This window comes from Triturus cristatus, chromosome 11, assembly GCF_964204655.1.
Source record: "Triturus cristatus chromosome 11, aTriCri1.1, whole genome shotgun sequence".
In the NCBI taxonomy this organism is placed as follows: Eukaryota; Metazoa; Chordata; class Amphibia; order Caudata; family Salamandridae; genus Triturus; species Triturus cristatus.
In genome coordinates, this window is record NC_140594.1 from 762,311,730 (window position 1) to 762,331,086 (window position 19,357).

General features: G+C 50.2%; 1 protein-coding gene across 4 annotated transcripts in view; it reads right to left on the minus strand.

The window, feature by feature from the left end:
- Positions 1 to 19,357, minus strand: part of SAP130 (Sin3A associated protein 130) — an 862,033-nt gene that overhangs the window by 709,825 nt on the left and 132,851 nt on the right. For all 4 annotated transcript variants that reach the window (XM_085634456.1, XM_085634459.1, XM_085634457.1 and 1 more), the window contains 2 exons: positions 8,237 to 8,361; positions 7,572 to 7,716 (listed from right to left, as the gene is read on the minus strand). In XM_085634456.1, coding sequence (XP_085490582.1) covers positions 7,572 to 7,716; positions 8,237 to 8,361 — 270 coding nt within the window. The remainder of the gene's footprint in view (positions 1 to 7,571; positions 7,717 to 8,236; positions 8,362 to 19,357) is intronic.

The following is a 19,357-nucleotide window of genomic DNA, read 5'->3' on the forward strand; positions in this document are numbered from 1 at the left end:
ATCCAAGGGGGATAGGGGGCATGAATGTCAGCAGCCCTACATGCCAAGAACAGATGCATACTGGTAAGTAGCATATTCAGTTCGAGGCATGTGGGCTGCTGAATTCATATCTGTGCATAGAATACATAGCAGTACCTCCTATTAGCGGCGGCCACCAGTGCCAGCTGCAGCGGTCTGAAAGAGTTTTGAGAACAGCCTGTCCTACAGCTGCCTGCTGTTTTGAGTGTACATCTACACAGTAGTGTTTGGTAAATGTATGTATAGTGGACCATGTGGATGCTCTACATATTTCCTGTACAGGAATGTTTCCCAGGAAAGCCATGGACGCCCCTAACTTACGTGTTGAGTGGGCTCGTGGGGGAATCGTTAATGTGAGTTTAGCCTTTTGATAGCAAATTTGAATACATTTAACGATCCATCTGGCTATACCTGCTTTTGAAATGGCGTTGCCCTTGTGTTGTGGAGAAAAGGTAACGAAAAGTTGTTTTGTCTTCCTAAAGACTTTAGTTCTGTCTATATAGTACATGAGGGCTCTTTTTACATCTAGTGTATGGAGCATTCTCTCTGCTACATTCTGTGGATTTTGAAAGAAAACAGGAAGTTCAATAGTTTGATTCATGTGGAACTGCGATATCACTTTGGGCATGAATTTGGGGTTGGTACGTGGTACGACCCTGTTTGCGTGAACCTGTATGAATGGCTCTTGAATGGTTAGTGCCTGGAGTTCACTAACTCTTCTTAACGAAGTGATTACCACTAGGAAAGCTACTTTCCAGGTGAGGAATTGAATCTCACATGAGTGGAGAGGTTCGAAGGGTGGACCCATCAGTCGGGTGAGGACCAAGTTGAGGTTCCACACTGGTGCTGGTGGGTGTCTTGGGGGAATTACTCGTTTAAGTCCCTCCAAGAAAGCTTTGATGGCAGGCACTCTGAATAAAGAGAGGTGCTGCCTGTTCTGGAGATAGGCTGCTATTGCGGTCAAATGGATACGTATTGAGGTGTATGCCAGATTGCATCGGTATAGGTGTAAGAGGTAACAGATTATATTTTGAATGGATGCGTCTAGCGGCTTAATGTCATTGTTGTTGCAATAAATGACAAACCTCTTCCATTTAGCTGCATAGCAAGCTCTGGTAGTGGGTCTCCTGGCCTCCTTAATGATCTCCATACAGTCAGGTGGCAGGTTTAGGTAGCAAAACTCTAAGACTTCAGGAGCCAGATTGCCAGGTTCAGCTGTTGCGGATCTGGGTGCTGAATTTCGCCATGGTTCTGCGTTAAGAGTGCAGGTTTGATCCGCAGCCTTTGATGCGGCACCACGGAAAGTTCTAGAGAGGTGGTGTACCATGGCTGGCGCGCCCATGTGGGAGCAACTAGGATGAGTGTCAGTGAGTGCTGTCGCAGTTTGCGTGCCACCAGCGGTATTAATGGCGCTGGGGGAAAAGCGTACGCAAATCTGCCGGACCAGTTCATCCATATCGCATTGCCCTGCGACTGTGGATGTGGGAACCTGGCGGCAAAGCTTTGGCATTTTGCGTTTTCGTTTGTGGCGAATAGGTCTATCTCTGGATGACCCCACTGTTGGAAGTACGGTTGGAGTACTGACGGGTGTAGCTCCCACTCGTGCATCTGGTGGCTGTGTCTGCTGAGCAGATCCGCCATCTGGTTGTCCTTGCCGGGGAGGTGTTCCGCCATGAGGAATATGTTCCTCTGAATGGCCCACTTCCACATGCTCTGAGCCAGATGAGACAACTGTGGAGAGTGTGTTCCTCCCTGCTTCTGTATGTAGTACATGGCAGTCATGTTGTCCGTCCGGATCAACACGACTTTGTTGCACAGGTGTACTTTGAATGCCTTCATTGCCAGGAAGATTGCCATCAGTTCCAGAAGGTTGATGTGCATCTTCTTTTGTTGTATTGTCCATAGTCCCTGCACTGTGTAATTGAGTACATGAGCTCCCCATCCCTGGAGAGAGGCGTCCGCTGTCAGTATTATTTGTGGAACGGGCTCTTGGAACGGTCGGCCCTTGCAAAGGTTTTGTGGATTCCACCAATGCAGAGAGTTGTATGCCCGACCGCTCACCAACACTAGGTCTTTTAATTGCCCGTGAGCCTGATTCCATTGACGTGCCAAGCACTCCTGAAGCGGGCGCATATGTAGTCTCGCGTGTGGGACTATGAAAATGCAGAGGCCATCATGCCTATCAACTGCATGAACACTCGCGCAGGAAGGGAGTGTTGAGGTTTGAACTTTGAGATCAGCATTTGCATGCTGTTGATCCTCACTAAATTTGGCTGAGCTGTGGCTGCCAGAGTGTCTATGGTCGCACCCAGGTACTGTTGTACGTGTGCGGGTTTGAGATGTGATTTTGGGTAATTTAGTGAGAATCCCAGATTGTGAAGAAGGTGAATGGTGAGGGACATGTGGCTGGCACATTGCTGGGCTGAGTTTGCCTGAACAAGCCAGTCGTCCAGGTAAGGGTAGACGTGAATGTGTTGTCTCAGTAGATGTGCAGCCACTGTAGCTAGGCACTTGGTGAAAACTCTGGGTGCTGTTGTCACACCGAAGGGGAGGACTTTGAATTGGTAGTGCTGCCCCTGAATAGTGCACCTGAGATATTTCCTGTGTGACGGGTGTATGGGTATGTGGAAGTAAGCATCTTTGAGGTCTAGTGTGGCTAGGAAGTCTCCCTGGCTGAGCAGCGGGAGAACCTGCTGTAGGGTGAGCATATGGAAATGCTCTGAGAGAATGTAGTGGTTGAGGGGTCTCAGGTCTAGTATAGGTCTGAGCGATCCGTCCTTTTTTGGGATTAGGAAGTACAGAGAGTACACCCCTGTCCCCTGCTGGTTGAAGGGCACGACCTCTATTGCACCTTTTTGCAGCATACATAGCACTTCCTGCTGTAATAATGCTAAGTGCTCTGCGGACATAGGACGGTGCTTTGGCGGTATTGTGGGTGGAGTGGAGGTTAATTCGAGACAGTAACCATGCTGGATAATATCCCTGACCCACCTGTCCGTGGTGATGGTATTCCACGTGGACAGGAACCGCTGGAGTCTCCCCCCCGACAGGTGTTATGTGGTCGGGGGGAAGGGAGAGGGCGTCACTGTTTGTTCCTGGGTGAGGACCTGGTGTTGCCGTAACCGCGTCCTCTGCCCTTGGTGCTGGAGCCACGATATCCACCTCTGTTGTTTTTATCGTAGGTACTCTGTGTGCCCCCTTTATTGTATGTCTGCTGTGACCCCTGTCCTCTAGCCGCTCCCCTATTCCCGGGGCGACGAAAGGAGCCACTACGAAATGTCTGCGTTTGCAGAGCCCCCATTGACTTTGCAGTGTCAGTGTCCTTTTTGATCTTTTCTAAGGTGGTGTCAACTTCTGGTCCGAATAAGTAGTCGGGGTTGACAGGCTGATTTAGGATGTTGTTTTGAATCTCAGGTTTGAATCTGGAGATTCTTAACCAAGCGTGTCGGCGTAACATGACGCTGGTGTTTATCGCCCTCGCAGCTGTGTCGGCAGCATCTAGTGCGCACTTAATGGATGCGTTTGTAAGAAGTTGTCCCTCTCTGATGAGGAGCTCCGCTGCCTCTTTGTACTCGTCTGGTAGATGTTGGAGTAGTGACTCTAGCGTGTCGTAGTGTGAACGATCGTAGCGAGCCAGGAGGGCCTGTGTATTGGCAATGCGCCAGATGTTTGCTGCTTGGGCTGCAATCCTCTTGCCTGAGGTCTCCAGCACCTTGGACTCTTTGTCTGGGGGAGGAGCATCACCAGTTGTTTGCGAGTGTGCTCGTTTGCGAGCGTTAGCAACCACCATGGAGTCCAGAGGTAACTGACCTCGAATGTACATAGGGTCCCCGGGCGCAGGTTTGTATTTTTTTTCAATCCTGGGGTTCAGCACCCGTGCCCTGGTTGTTTCCTTGAAAATGTCCTTTGCTGGCTTGAGAACACATTTTAACATGGGCAGAGTCTTGACAGTCCTCTCAGAGGAGGCGAAAGTGTCCACCAAGAAGTCGTCCTCAACTGTGTCAGAGTGGAGTTGCACTCCATGATTGGCTGCAGCACGTTCTATGAGGGCATTGAAGGCAGCAGTGTCCTCTGTGGGAGATGTTTTTGCGCCGTAAAGCTGCGTGTCCTGGGTATCTGTTGTGGCACCCGGGTCTGCAGGGTCATCCCAAGCTTGATCTGGGTCCTGCTGCTCCTCAGGATCTATATCCCTAGGGTAGGTGGTATCATCACCCATGTAATCCTCCATTGCGTCCGTGTCGGAGGGCGTCGGAGAAAAGGACTGGGGATCCGGATAGGAGGTGTGCAGGCGTTCGTATAGAACCGGTTCCGATTCTGCTGGCAGTTTCTGCTTTAGAGGGATTCTGTAAGAGTCCAAGGCCTGCTCTGGTGTGACCTTCCGTTTTCGGAGCATGAGTTTGCCGGTGTCGGCGTCGATGAATTGGGACGGTGAAGGCCCAGTAGGAGAGTGTCCAGTAGATGGGGACCTTGTCTGGCTGACACGTGTTCGGATCTCGAACATCTTTGACGCCGTGGACGGCGGCAAACCAAAATTGATGTTGGTTGGTGCCGAAGGTGCCTTTGGAGCCTTTTTCGGGTCGGGGCCCGACGTGGACTGGAGGGCTGCCTGTTCTCTGATGCGTTGCAATGACGCCGCAACTTGTCGCACCGAGAACGCCGAAGGTTCTTTGGTGCCGAGTGGTTCTGCAGAGGTAGGCGTGGACTGCTTCGGAGCCACAGGGTCACAGAGTCGAGGAGAGGTAGTAGCGGTCGGCGGAGTCGATGACTTGACCCTAGTCGCTGCCTTCGAAGTGGACTCCGATGGAGCGGCCATTTTAACCTTGGTGGTCGGGGCCGATTGCTTCGGTGCCGGGGGCCGAGGCGCTTTTGTGGTACCGATGGCCTTCCTTTTCGGGTCGGTACCGACATCCGCTGCAGCGAGTTCGGCGCCGAAATCCCTTTTAGTGCGTTCGGAGACGATGGTCTTGGCTGGCGTCGAAGGAGTGGAGGTCTTCGAGCCGACCACTGCTAGTTTCACTTTTGGTTTCTGTGGAACCGGTGCGACGATTGGTTTCGTTGAAGGGAAACCAGTCTTTTTCGGTAATAATGGCTCTTGCTGGATGTTCGAGGCCGGGCCTGAAGGCGGGGCCGAAGAACTGCGGGATTGATCTCGGGTAAGGCCCGGAGGCGATCCCTCGACCGGAGCCGTAGAATGACGCACTTTGATAGCCTCCGTTTCGACGGGTAGGCCCTGCTCTTCACCAGAGCTATCTTCTTCGGCCCCAAAGGCCTCATCGTAGTCTCCTACCTCATCGTCGGCTTCTTCCCTGTGAAAAAGCGCTTCATCGGCGTCTTCCGATCGGGAAGCGGGGCTGGAGTTCATGTCTTCCACGCTTTCAACATCCTCGTCCACGGTGCTGAAGATGTTGGTCGGGGCCGGTGCCGATTGCTGCGCTTCTAATCTCGCTGCCCGTCGATTCCGGAGAGTCTTCTTGGATCGGAATCGGGCACAGGCCATACATTTCGATTCGTCGTGATCCGGCGAGAGGCATTTGTTGCACACCGGGTGGACGTCGATATGTGGATATTTGGCGTGGCAAACAGGACACCGTTTGAATGGGGTCCTCGATTCCATCGTCGATGTAAGGTCGATGGTCGGATTAAACGGATCCGAAAAAACTTGAATACGTTTGCTAAACTAAGAAAGAAAGCTGTCGATACCGAGCGGGAACAGTACCGACGAAAACTAAAGGCCTTTTGGCCTTAAACTAAATTTTCCTAACTTGAGCTAAGATAAGCACGTCCGAACCCAATGGGGGAAAAAAACAATCTGAGGATGGAGAGGATGCCCATGCGCACTGTGGTCCAGGGGAGGAGTCACCTATCTCAGGATACTTCGAAGACTCTTCCAGGACAACAACGTGCAAACATCCGGACCCAACACTAGGCGGCGATCTATGCACAGATATGAATTCAGCAGCCCACATGCCTCGAACTATTAGTATTTGTAAAGCGCATGGCTGCCCCCGCATCGGAGCGTTCCAGTGATAGGCCTGAACAGAGGAGGGCAGAAGGGGGTAGACTAGAGATTGGAAAAAGCCATGTCTTGATCAGCTTCCTGAACCTCCAATGGTCCTGCATTCCATGGGCAGCACAAGGGATGTTATTCCAGAGGGCAGGGGCATGTGCCCTGAATGAGCGCCCCCGGCTCTGGACCTGCACACCCGCGGGACAAAGGCCAGATTAGGTTCGATGAGTGGAGGGCTGGCGCCAGGGTGTAAACTGAGCAAAGAGCGGTTAGAAGTTGCGGACCCAGGCCATGCAGGATCTTATGTGTGGTACACAAAGACTTGAAGTGAACTCTCTGTTCTATAGGTAACCAATGGAGCCGTCTAAGGAGTTCGGCGGCATGACAGTGTTTAGGTAGTGCAAAGAGCTTGCGGGCAGCCGCATTCTGTGCCCGTTGAAGCCTTTTCGTCACTGCTTTATTAGCGCCCAGTAGTAGTCCACTGCAATAGTCCAAGCGTGACAGCACGGTGGACTGAACTATTATCTGTCACGTGGGTGCATCAAATAGCCCCAGGGTGGGTTTTAAGTCCCGTAGGAGACCTAAGTGGGTGTGTGTAAAAGGAGGGACCTCTAAGGGGGCGATTTGTGCTGCAGCCCTTAGAGGCTTAAATGGTCACAGTGCCCTTGGTACCCATGGTACCTTTTACAAGGTTCTTACATGTGGCCAGAGAGGTGCCCATAGGGGGTGCAAAGTTACAGTTTTGAGAAAAAATACTGGCCCTGGGAACCTGATTGGCAGGGACACTGGGCACATAAAAGTCAAAGTGCATAAGAAATCCAGCAAAACGTGTGTGTGTGGGAGGGGGGGGGGGAGGGGATTGTTTACTGCAACAGAAACCCTTTTTTTTTTTTTAACAGTGAAGCCATCGTGGTACTGGGGAACTCGGGTTTCCAGCCCATGTACTCTGCATGGCTTCACTGGCACTTACGTTGATGAAGAGTAAACTTAGACATTGTAGGGGCATATCTCCTCATGTAGATATGCCCACACCTGAGATTGAGTGCACCATGCTTTGGGGCTTATAAGGCCTGCTAGAGGGGGGACTTAACTATACCTTTGTAAGTGCTGCTTGGACATGGCACACAGGAAGTGTGCCACGTTGACTTTTGTAGTTTTGTTCCACACCAAGGCATGCAGGCTGCAGTGGCAGTCAGCATGGCTTAGGTGCGTGGTCCCTAGGGGGACCCTCTTCAGTCCCTATGCCCTAGATACCAGCGTACCATTTATTAGAGACTTACAGGAGAGAGCTGAAGCTGCTAATGGTAGTACAGTTTTAGGGAAAGAACACTGGTACTGGGAACCTGGACAGCAGGGACCCAGTACTCTACAGTTAACGTAGCATCAAAATCCAGTGGTGACAAATGCAAGGATGGGTCCAGATGATGCCAAAAGAATCAATTATAAAAAACGACCATCTTGAGTATTGTGAAAGAACAGCAACATTACACTTCATCAGAAAGTAGGAGAAACACAAGATTGCACATTAACATTCTACCACTTATACCTGGGTCATGGCATGAAGCTGCGGTTTCTGGGTTCCGAGTGCTGGAAGTGGTGGGAGTGATATCCGTGTGGAGCTATCTCGTTGCTGTGTAAGGCGTTGGCTGCCAAGACTCCCAGATGGGTGCTGTTGGAGTGACAGGGTTTGCCTATAGAAAAAATAAAGATTACACATTTTCCATTGTTTGGAGTTTGCGAACATGCATTTGACACCCATTTAATAACCTTTTCCAGTGGCCAAAGACTTGAAGGAAGAATGTAATGTTCACATCTGAAAACTACCTGTAGATGACTAAAGTAGGGCACAATGGTGAACTCTAGAGGATGGATTTAAATTGTGCAACATTAAACACACTTACGACACCTGGTCCAGGCAACTAAGGGCTTGTGTTAAAAGACAACATTGAACCAGACGGATTGGGTGCACACAGTCCATCCTCTACACTGTCTGACAGTGTTGATTGATACCATTATCATGATAGAATTAGGAATATGTCAAGAAGTAAACCACTATGAGACGAAATGATAGGTTTCATATCAGACAGCAGAACTTGCATCAGAACACATGGCAGAACTAGCAATGCTCAAACAACTGTAGTGGTTAAACCAGGCTATACAATTTGTTTCACTACCTTATACATAATAGTTAGGTCTGTTCATACACCTTACCTGAGAGATTGTTCAGTTGCATGTGCTGCTACAGTAGTTATGACTGGAGATTGGGCTCTGGTGGCTGACACAGTAGCTACAACACCAGGACACAGCGATGTGGAGGTGGTCACAGGAGGTCTGGACTGTAAGCAAATTTCAAACATCCATAAATTATATGGGTAGCAAACTCAGAGTAGGATTATACATTTTCTGGTACAGGATCCATTCGAAGTGTCTGAGAAATGTAACACTTGGCAGCAATAATAACTATCATTTGAGAGTGGCTGACTGTATATTAGATGACTGAATAATGAATATTGAAAGAGATCTTACTTACAAGACCAGTTCTCTATCATTAAGGGCACCCTTATTTAAATCTATGAACATAAAATAATTCGGTTTAAATGGGCAATCGCAGAACACTATATTGTAGAGATTTTTTTACCCTCTCTAAAAACAACCTGTGTGCACCAATTTGTTTGTTTTATACTTTAAAACATTATACAGCGCAAATATCAACACCTATTTAAAAAAATTACAAATGGGATTTAAACCACTACAGTGATATGTGTTCCTGCAAATAAGAGACTAAGTCACTACCTTCGCTCTTGCCCCTTTTAGGGGTCATCCCATCAACTAACCATAGTGGGTTAGGAGTTTGTGGTTAAATCCCATCAAAGCCTTAAAAGCTAGAGATAGTCTCACTGAAGAATAGCACATACCCATTGTAACTGGAAACGGCTTTTGCTTCTTAAGTAGTAAATGGAGTAATCCCTGGAAGGCAGGTGGAGGAGGGTGCGGCGAATGGAAGATGGTTACTCTAGGGCATAGACCACAATAGTGACCTTCAGCTAAACAGAGGGGGTAATAGCCCAGTTCAAATGGGGGGCTGAAGGGAGAGGAACGGGAGGGGTGGGAATAGTCACTTCTGTGTGTAATCGCATTGTTAATTCAACTACCTGGGCACAATATCTTCTGAGCATAATCACACAGTCAGTTCAACAGAGAGAAAAGAGTATGTTAATTACCCTGTATTCATCCATTCATAGCTTGCAGTGCTGCTGATTCCCATGCTATGCACACTCCTGCCATCTGGTGTTGGGCCCGAACTCTGGAAGTTTTTTGAATTTTTTTTTTTATCCAGGAACATTTATGATCAGCATCATGCGTTGTCTCTCCTCCCCGTCGAGGTATTGTGCAGGTTCAACTGCTTCTTTGTTAGATAATGTTTTTGCCACTTGCCATAGAGGGAGTAAGGATATAGTCTGCTAAATTATCTTTGCTGCTGAACATGCTATATTTTGTGTAGATTTGTCACCATATAACATGTAACAAACTAGCTGTTGGTGAGGATGGATTCATGTTTTCTGATGCATAATAGTGAACAAAACATTTCCATTTAGCAGTATAGCATGTCCTTGTGGTTGGTCTTCTGGCCTCTTTTCGAGTAGTCATGCATTCTGTGGCATATATATTGGAAGATTTGTCTGTATACGACATCACTAAGTGGTAATACGGTGCACAGAGTCCAGGGGTGCCCCAAAATTGTACAGGGCTCAATGTAAATCCCAAAGTGCTCTATTAGTGGTAGTTTGGGCAGGCAGAATTAAGCCTAACACAGAGGCGTGTAAGACACTTATTGCACACACATAAATAATGAACACGACTCAAGAAGGAGATCCAGACCAAGTTTATAAAATCATACTTTGTTTCTAATTTATTTTAAGACCCAGGTCTTCGTAATAAGGTAGTATGTTTTTAATGTAAAAATACTTTTTACTTTAATAAAAATAAAAAAAAATAGATGCTTAGAAACTTTTTCAAACTGTCCAATGATATCCTATGTAGAAAACCATATCGCGGTTAAACAGGTACGTATCGAACTTACAATTTCTTCAGAGCCAAAAGTCAGCACGGGCCAGACTGCACCACCAGACGCACAGGGGCAGCGAGTACAGAGGTCGAAATCGGCGTTCGACCCAGAGCTTTCCAATGGAGATGAGATGTGCCTGGAGCCACACTACTTGCAGATAAGTAGATCATTTGCACGGGCAAAGCTTTGGGGGTTAAGTTAAGCACTGGGGAGGGGAGGGGAGGGGAGGGGCTATAAAAACATACACCATCAGCTGCACAGGGGTGCCGCGTGCAAATTAAACATCGGGCGCCCAATGCTTTTCAATTAAGATTCTTTGGTCAGCAAAGAGGCTGCTGCAGGTGTGGCACCAGAGGTTGCAGAAGGAAGACCGACAACACCAGAGGTAATTTGGGATGTAGGCGGAGGACGTAGGGGCACCATCGATTCAGCTCACAAAGTCCCAGGTGCTTCGGATGCAGGGGTGCCTTTGAACACCGAATGCACAAGTTACTACTTGTGTAACGATAAGAGACAGTTAGTGATAGATTCCTAACCTTAGAATATCCCCAGGCGTCAGACTGGATCCGGAAAGATTTTGTAGCAGTACCCCTGCGCATCAGTAGGTGGCGTCGTGCGGCTCCGCGTCCGTCGCTGGTGTCGTAAGCGTCAAGATGACATCACGGAGACTACTTAAGCGCCACCCATGCGCGCTGACGTCAGTTCTGTACACGACTTTCCACGCCAGGAACGCAGAGCCATGTAAGAAACTGACCACTGGTGCCGTGAACCTAGGGCCCTAAAAAGGGGGATGACCTTAACCCTAGAAATCAGAACGGGGAGAACGGGTGGGGCAGTAAGGAATCCATCACTAACTAAGGTCTCTTACAGATGTATTGTTACACAAGTAGTAACTTGTGCATCTGAAAGAGACACGTTAAGTGATAGATTGCTTACCTTAGAATAGAAACCCCAGCAATACAAACCCCGGTGGAGGGTCTGCGAACAAGATTACACCAGAAAGTCACGGAGAACAGAATGGCCAAAGAAGCCGTCTCTCCTGGACCGGACTGTCAAGGCAGTAATGCTTGGTGAACGTGTGTAGAGAAACCACATAGCTGCCTGACCAATGTCCTGCAAGGGGACACCGCGTCCCAAGGCAGTAGTGGCTGTCTTCGCCCTGGTAGAATGGGCACGCAGCCCCACAGGAGGCTCCTTCTTAGCCAACGAGTAACGGGCCTTAATGCAGAGAACGACCCACCGAGAGATGGTTCGCTTGTGCACAGCCCGACCTCTCTTGGCGCCCACGTAGCCAACAAAGAGCTGGTCATCCACCCGGAACGGTCGTGTGCGCTGCAGGTGGAGCGAGAGCGCACGTTTTGGGTCCAGACGGTGGAGCCTCTCTTCCTCTCTCGAAGGATGCGGAGGAGGAAAGAAGGTGGGCAAAGTGATGGTCTGCCCGATGTGGAAGGGCGTGACAACCTTTGGCAAAAAAGAAGGAAGGGTCCTCAAAACCACCTAGTTCGGATGAACAGAAAGGAAAGGAGGTTTGGAAGAAAGAGCATAGAGCTCACTCAACTCTTCTGGCAGAGGTGATCGCTACCAGGAAAGCCGTCTTAAGAGTGAGAAGACGCAAAGACAGGTATGAAGGGGCTCGAAGGGAGCGCACATCAGATACGTCAAGACAAGGTTTAAGTCCCACTGAGGCATTATGAACAGCACGGGAGGAAACGTGTGCGTAATGCCTTTTAAGAAACAGTTAACCATGCCACAAACCTGTTCCACCTGCAGGCGTATACCGTCTTAGTGGAGGGACGCCTGGCTGCCAGAATGACATCACAGACTTCGGGAGGAAGATCGAAAGCTGTCAACTGTCGCCGCTCAATCTCCACGCATGGAGGTGGAGGCTGGACAGGTTCGGGTGGAGGACCGTCCCCTGCTGCTGCGACAGAAGATCCTCGCGAAGAGGCAGTCTGATCGGGGGATCGATCGCCATGCTGAGTAGCTCGGGATACCAGTATCTTCATGCCCAATCCGGAGCCACAAGGTTGACTTGGGCCCGGTCACGCCGAATCTTCTTCAGCACTCTGGGCAGAAGTGGTATAGGCGGAAGGGCGTACAACAGACTGCAAATCCACTCGTGACTAAAAGTGTCGCCGAGCAAGTGCCGCCTTGGAAATTCTAACGCGCAGAACTGATGACATTGCGCGTTCTCTTCTGTGAAAAGATCTAACCAAGGCTCTCCCACTGCAGAAAGAGACCATGCGCCACGTCAGAGTGCAGATGCCATTCGTAATCCATCAAGCACCAGCGGCTGAGTTCGTCCACCCTGGCGTTCAGAGAACCTGCCAGGTGTTGAACCACCAAGGTACTGCCTTGATGTTCCAGCCATGTCCAGAGGCGCAGAGCCTCCTGACATAGGGTCCAGGACCCCACCCCGCCCTGTTTGTTGCAATACCACATGGCGGTGGTGTTGGCCGCGAACACCTGCACCACACTTCCCCGGACAGAGGGAAGGAATGCCTTCAGTGCAAGTCGGATCGCCCGAAGCACCAACAGATTGATATGGAGCCGGGACTCCACCGGAGACCAGAGGCCTCTGATCTCCGCCTCTCCCAAGTGGCCTCCCCATCCCAGGAGGGACGCATCCGTCACCACTATGTGCTACGGTTAGGAAAGGGAGAGGGATCTGCCATTAACCCAATCGCGATTCGTGAGCCACCACTGCAATTGCAGTGCAGTGCCCTCCGAGATCTGGACATGATCGGACAGGTTGCCCTGATGCTGCGCCCACTGGAACTTCAGGTCGCACTGCAGAGCACGCATATGCCATCAGGCATGTGTCACCAGCTGGATGCAGGAGGCCATCAGGCCCAGAAGCCGGAGGGTCATCCTGACAAACCCGGAACAGAGACTGAAAGATCAGAATCATAGCCTGAATATCCTGGACTCGCTGCTCGGCAGGATAAACCCGAAACAGCATTGAATCCAGAACCGCTCCGATGAAGGGGAGCTTCTGAGAGGGTCTCCGGTGCGACTTCGGCACGTTGACGGAGAACCCCAGCAAATGCAGGAGGTCGGCCGTAGTCTGAAGGTGGTTGACGACTGCCTGGGGCAAGCCCGCCTTAAACAACCAGTCGTCGAGGAAGGGGAAGACTGACACCCCTGAGCTGTGCAGATGAGCTGCGACCACCGCCATCCCCTTAGTGAACACCCGAGGGGCGCTGGTAAGGCAGAAGGGGAGCACAGCAAACTGAAAATGCTCCTGGCCTACCGTGAACCGCAGGTAACGCCGGTGGGCCGGCAGGAAGGGGATGTGAAAATATGCGTCCTACAAGTCCAACGCTACCATCCAGTCTCCAGGATCGAGGGCAGCCAGGACCTGAGCCAGAGACAGCATTTTGAACTTTCCTTCCGGAGGAAGCGATTGACGTTCGAGGTCCAAGATGGGGCGCAGGCCCCCCTTTGTCCTTCTTGGGGACCAGAAAGTAGTGGGAACAACCACCACTCCCTACTTCCGGCCCAGGAATGCACTCGATGGCCCCCTTGGGCAAGAGGGCTGAGACTTCCTGCTGGAGAAGGACTAAGTGACATGCGATGGCACCGAGGTGGCATGGCCAGAGGGGAGGACAGAAAGGGAAGGGAGTAACCCCTGCGGATGATCTGCAACACCCACTTGTCCGATGTAATATCGCACCAGTGGGGGAAGTGGTAGCAGATTCTGCCACCCACCAGCATGGGGTGCTCCACACAGCTCGGATTAGAAAGGTTTGGAGGTAGAAGCAGCGGGGGCGGAGTTGGACTGACCCCCACGCTGATTCCCAGACCCGCCCCAGCGGAAACCACATCCGCGGCCACGCTAAGGCTGATTCTGCACAGGCTTGCTGAAGGAACGTGCCTGAGCGCCTCTGCCGTGGCCACAAAAGGAACGAAAACCAGGAGTGGCCGGGCTTTTGGTGGAAAGACCCAAGGACTTGGCCGTGGCCCGCGTGTCCTTAAAACGCTCCAGTGTACTGTCTGCCTTATCGCCAAACAGGCGAGAGCCATCAAAGGGCATGTCCATGAGAGAGCTCTGAACATCGGGCGAGAACCCGGTGGACCGCAGCCAGGCGTGGCGACGAAGCGTCACCGTCGTAAAAATCGCCCTGCCAAGAGAGTCAGCGGTGTCCAAACCACACCGAATGGCGAACTTAACCGCATCCTTACCCTCAGCAACTGCTTGGGACAGCACAGCGTGGACCTCCTCAGGACACTAAGGCAACACCTGAGCAACCGTATCCCACACCGCGTGGGAGTAGCTGCCCAACAAGCAGGCGGTGTTCACCGACCGCAGCCCCAATCTGGCAGAAGAGAAGGAGTAGTTTCTTACCTGTAACTCCAGTTCTGTAGTAGGGGTATCTCTGTTATAGTCATAATCTATGAATAGTCCCGCCCATGTGCGGGGACCCCGGAGCAATCAAAATATTTCTTAAGGTGTCCTGCATTTGCAAACCTGCAAAGACACTTAAGAGACAGACAAAATAATACAGCCTAATACAATATGGCTGCACTGGCCAGCACTTCATCTGAAGTGAACACAAAAGCCAAAATAAAGTTTAAATGTCATTTTTATTCACATCTGACATGTTCCTTTATTGTATCACACTCCCTTCACCAAAAACCCTTTAAACAATAGAGAGGAAGGGGTGGACAGACAAGCCCTATAGGCTGTCATTATGTGTCTGCTAAAAGGATACCGTGCCTTTAAGGAACTCTCCAGAGACCCCCGGTATCCCAGGATGCACAGCCAAAGCAAGTTACTTTCAGTTCTTTTTGAAGGTGTATAACAACAGGCCTGATACTGTCAGGTTACTCCACCGGGGAGGAGGGAGGGTCGCTTATGACTATAACAGAGATACCCCTACTACAGAACTGGAGTTACAGGTAAGAAACTACTCCTTCTGTAGTAGGGGATCTCTGTGTATAGTCATAATCTATGAATAGAATGGCAATCCCATCCCAACCAACAAACAGCGGTGGAGTAAAAACCGAACACCAACAAATTACTGTGCAAACAAATTCCTCAGCGAAGCCTGTCCAACCTGCGCATCTGCCCTAGCATCAGAGTCCAGGCAGAAATGCTTTGTAAACGTATGGACCGACTTCCAGGTGGCAGCCTTACAAATGTCAGCAATTGGAACATTCCTAAGCAAAGCTGTAGTCGCTGCTTTGCCCCTAGTCGAATGCGCTGTAGGCTTACCCCCTAACGTCTTATTAGCTTTCTGATAACAGAGCTGAATACAGGACACAATCCATCTGGAGATGGACTGTTTCGAGGTAGCTAGACCAGTTCTTACGGAACCGTAATTTACAAACCGTTGATCCGACCTGCGGATGTCTTTTGTCTTATCTAGATAGAATTTCAACACTCTACGCACATCTAGCGAATCCAGAGACCTCTCCGCCGGAGAGGAGGGATGCTGAAAAAATGTAGGCAAAGTTATCATTTGATTTACATGGAAATCAGATATTAATTTAGGCAAAAACTTAGGATGAGTACGCATCACCACTTTAGAAGCATGGAATACAGTATACGGCTCTTGACAACACAGAGCCTGAATCTCACTTACTCTCCTGGCCGATGTAATGGCCACAAGGAAGGCAGCCTTCCAGGACAAATGCTGCAGAGAAGCCTTATGAATAGGCTCAAAAGGCTCCCTCATTAATCTGGACAACACCACGTTCAATTCCCATGGTGGAGAAGGTCGTCTAACAGGGGGAAACACCTTACGCAAACCCTCCAAAAAATCTTTAATCACAGGGATTTGAAAAAATGAGGTTTGGTAAGGGCCCTTTCTATACGCAGTCAAAGCTGCGAGATGAACTTTAATAGACTGAAAATTAAGCCCAGATTGAGCTAACTGCAGCAGATAAGGCAAAATAACATCTTCTTTACAGGATGTAGGGTCAATGTCCTTTGCCTTGCACCATAAGCAGAATCTCTTCCACTTATAGGCATAAGAAGTCCTCGTAGACGGTCTCTTCGCCTCTTTCAAGATCTCCATACAGTACTGAGGTAGGTTCAAGTGTCCATACTGTACTAGCTCAGGAGCCATGCTGCCAAACTCTAGGACAAGAGATTGGGGTGAACCATCTGTCCTCCGAATTTCGTGAGAAGGTCCGGCCGACACGGCAGGCGCCGGTGTGGCAGAACAGACCGGTGAAGGTCGGTGAACCACCATTGCCTCGGCCACTCCGGAGCAATCAGGATCATCCTGGCTCTGGATTGCGACAGCTTGATCAGCACCGCCGGAATCAGGGGAATGGGTGGAAAGGCGTAGAGAAAGCTGTTGGACCAGCTGATCCATAGGGCATTCCCCAGTGTCCCTGGTTGGTAGTACCTGGACGCGAAGTCGTGGCATTGGCTGTTTTCTGCCGTAGCGAACAGATCGATATCCGGAGTGCCCCACTCTGCGCAGACGCCTCTTAGCACGTCGTCGTTTAGCACCCACTCGTGATTTTCTTGAACGAGCCTGCTGAGCGCATCGGCTTGGGCATTCTGCACTCCCGGCAGATGGGTTGCAGTGATCGTTAGGTTCCTGGCCACCAGCCAATTCCAGATCGTCTGTGCCTCCCGAGACAGCGTGCGTGAACGGGAGCCCCCCTGCTTGTTGAGGTAATACATGGTAGTAGTATTGTCCGTCTGAACTAGCAGGGAGTTCGTCTTGAAGGAGGGATGGAACGCCTTCAGGGCCAAGTGTACTGCTCTGAGTTCCAAAAAGTTGATGTGGTAAGTCATCTCCGTCTGTGACCATACCCCATGAATCTGAAGAGGGCCCGAATGCGCTCCCCAGCCCTGGAGAGACGCATCGGTCACTATGGTCTGGACCGGAATATCCTTGTGAAAGGGAGTCCCCTTGCAGACATTCTTTGAGGAGCACCACCATTTCAGAGACTGTAGAGCGTGTTGGGACAGATGAATCTTGTCCTCCCAACGCCCCCGCCTCTGGTCCCATTGATCCTCCAGACATTCCTGCAGAGGCCTCATATGCAGACGTGCATTGGGGGTGAGAAAGATGCAGGAAGCCATCGACCCCAGTAAAGAGGACACCGTCCTCACTGTAGGAGAGCGGGCTGAGAGGAGGTGCAGGGCCTTCCCACGGATCGATAAGCGTCTCTCCTCCGAAGGACACACGCTTGCGTTCAAAGTATTGACTGAGGCCCCCAAGTACTGGAGACACTGCACAGGGATCGGCACTGACTTTGACATGTTGATGTGCAGTCCCAGGCGATGAAGCAAGGCAGCTGTCCTGTTGAAATGACACTGGGCTTCCTGGTACGTGGAAGCTTTGATCAGCCAATCGTCCAGGTATGGATACACAAACACTTTGTTCTTCCGCAAGTGTGCTGCCACCACTGCCATGCACTTGGAGAACGTCCTTGGTGCAGACTTCAGACCAAACGGGAGTACTGTATACTGGTAATGGTTGTTGCCTACCAGAAACCTCAGGAACTTGCGATGCTTTTGTGAGATCGGCACATGAAAGTAAGCGTCCTGCAGATCTATGGCGCACAGCCAGTCTCCTCGATGCAACTGAGTTTAAATCTGATGCAGGGACAACATACGGAACTTTTCTCTGCGGATCCACTGGTTTGCTTGACGCAGATCTAGAATAGGCCTGAACTCGTTCTTGTCCTTTTTTCTGACGAGAAAGAACCTGGAGTAAAGACCTTTTCCTTTTTGCCTCAAAGGAACAGTTTCTATCGCCTTCTTCTTTAACAGAACGTCCGCCTCCCACTGGAGCTCTCGCACCATGTAGGGAGAGCGCACTTGTGGAATCTGTGGAGGCGGGCTGGTGAAACGAAGACTGTACCCATTGCAAACAATATTCAGCACCCACTTGTCCTGAGTTATTGTCCTCCACTCTGCCAGGTAGTATTGAATACTTCCCCCCCACCGGAGCGGGTAACGGATGAGGGGGAAGTGACCTTTCAGGGCTTCGACCCGGCCGGGCCTTTGTTCCCCGACGAGGATTGATGCTGGCCTCTGCCCCTCTGGCGCTTTTGAAAGGACTGCCTCGGGAACTGTTGTTGTTGCTGGTGTTGTTGTTTTTCTGCCCGGAGGTCCCTCCAGTGGCTGAAGCATGGGCAGAGGAAGGGGAATGAGATCCTCCATGCCCCGAAGTCCCACCTGTCCTCTGCTTCTCCTGTCCCTGAAGGCGAATCTTCTCTCTGTAACTCAGGGTCCTCTTGGAGAAGGTCTTGCAGATGTCACATGTAGCAGGGACATGTGAAGATGATAAGCAGAGGATACAGACATCATGTGGGTCCGTCTTGGCCACTTTCCTCCCACACTCAGGGCATTTATCAAATAAAGCCATGCTAAGAGTGGGTCAAACTGCACCAAATTGCAGGATGCAGTAGAGAAAGGCTCCAGACGTCGAATGAACAAACTTCTTTATCAAAAAACCAAATTTTATCCAAATATCCACCCAAAAGGGTAGAGCTCAAGCTCCAGGGTCCTGCTAGCAGGAGCCGGAAAAAAGAACTGAAAGTAACTTGCTTTGGCTGTGCATCCTGGGATACCGGGGGTCTCTGGAGAGTTCCTTAAAGGCACGGTATCCTTTTAGCAGACACATAATGACAGCCTATAGTGCTTGTCTGTCCACCCCTTCCTCTCTATTGTTTAAAGGGATTTTGGTGAAGGGAGTGTGATACAATAAAGGAACATGTCAGATGTGAATAAAAATGACATTTAAACTTTATTTTGGCTTTTGTGTTCACTTCAGATGAAGTGCTGGCCAGTGCAGCCATATTGTATTAGGCTGTATTATTTTGTCTGTCTCTTAAGTGTCTTTGCAGGTTTGCAAATGCAGGACACCTTAAGAAATATTTTGATTGCTCCGGGGTCCCCGCACATGGGCGGGACTATTCATAGATTATGACTATACACAGAGATCCCCTACTACAGAACAACCGCTTCCCGAACTGCTCCAGGTTCTTAGAGTCCTTTTCCGGCGGAGCCGTGGGAAAGGCACTCTGCGACGTCGAGGCTTGAATGACCTGTGAGAAAGTGGCTCTGTATATGCTGTTCCCAAATAGGTACAGGGTGTACAGAGTCCACAATCCCCAGAGGTTTGGCTGAGGCTAAAGTTAGATATAACCTTACTCTCTAGAGTGGTAGCTTGGTCGAGCAGTATCCGAGGACAGTGTAAAGCATTTGTTGCACACACTCAGCCAGCAAATGGTCTCACACACTCAATAACTGAACTCTAGGCCAATGGTTTATATATAAAAAAATATATGCT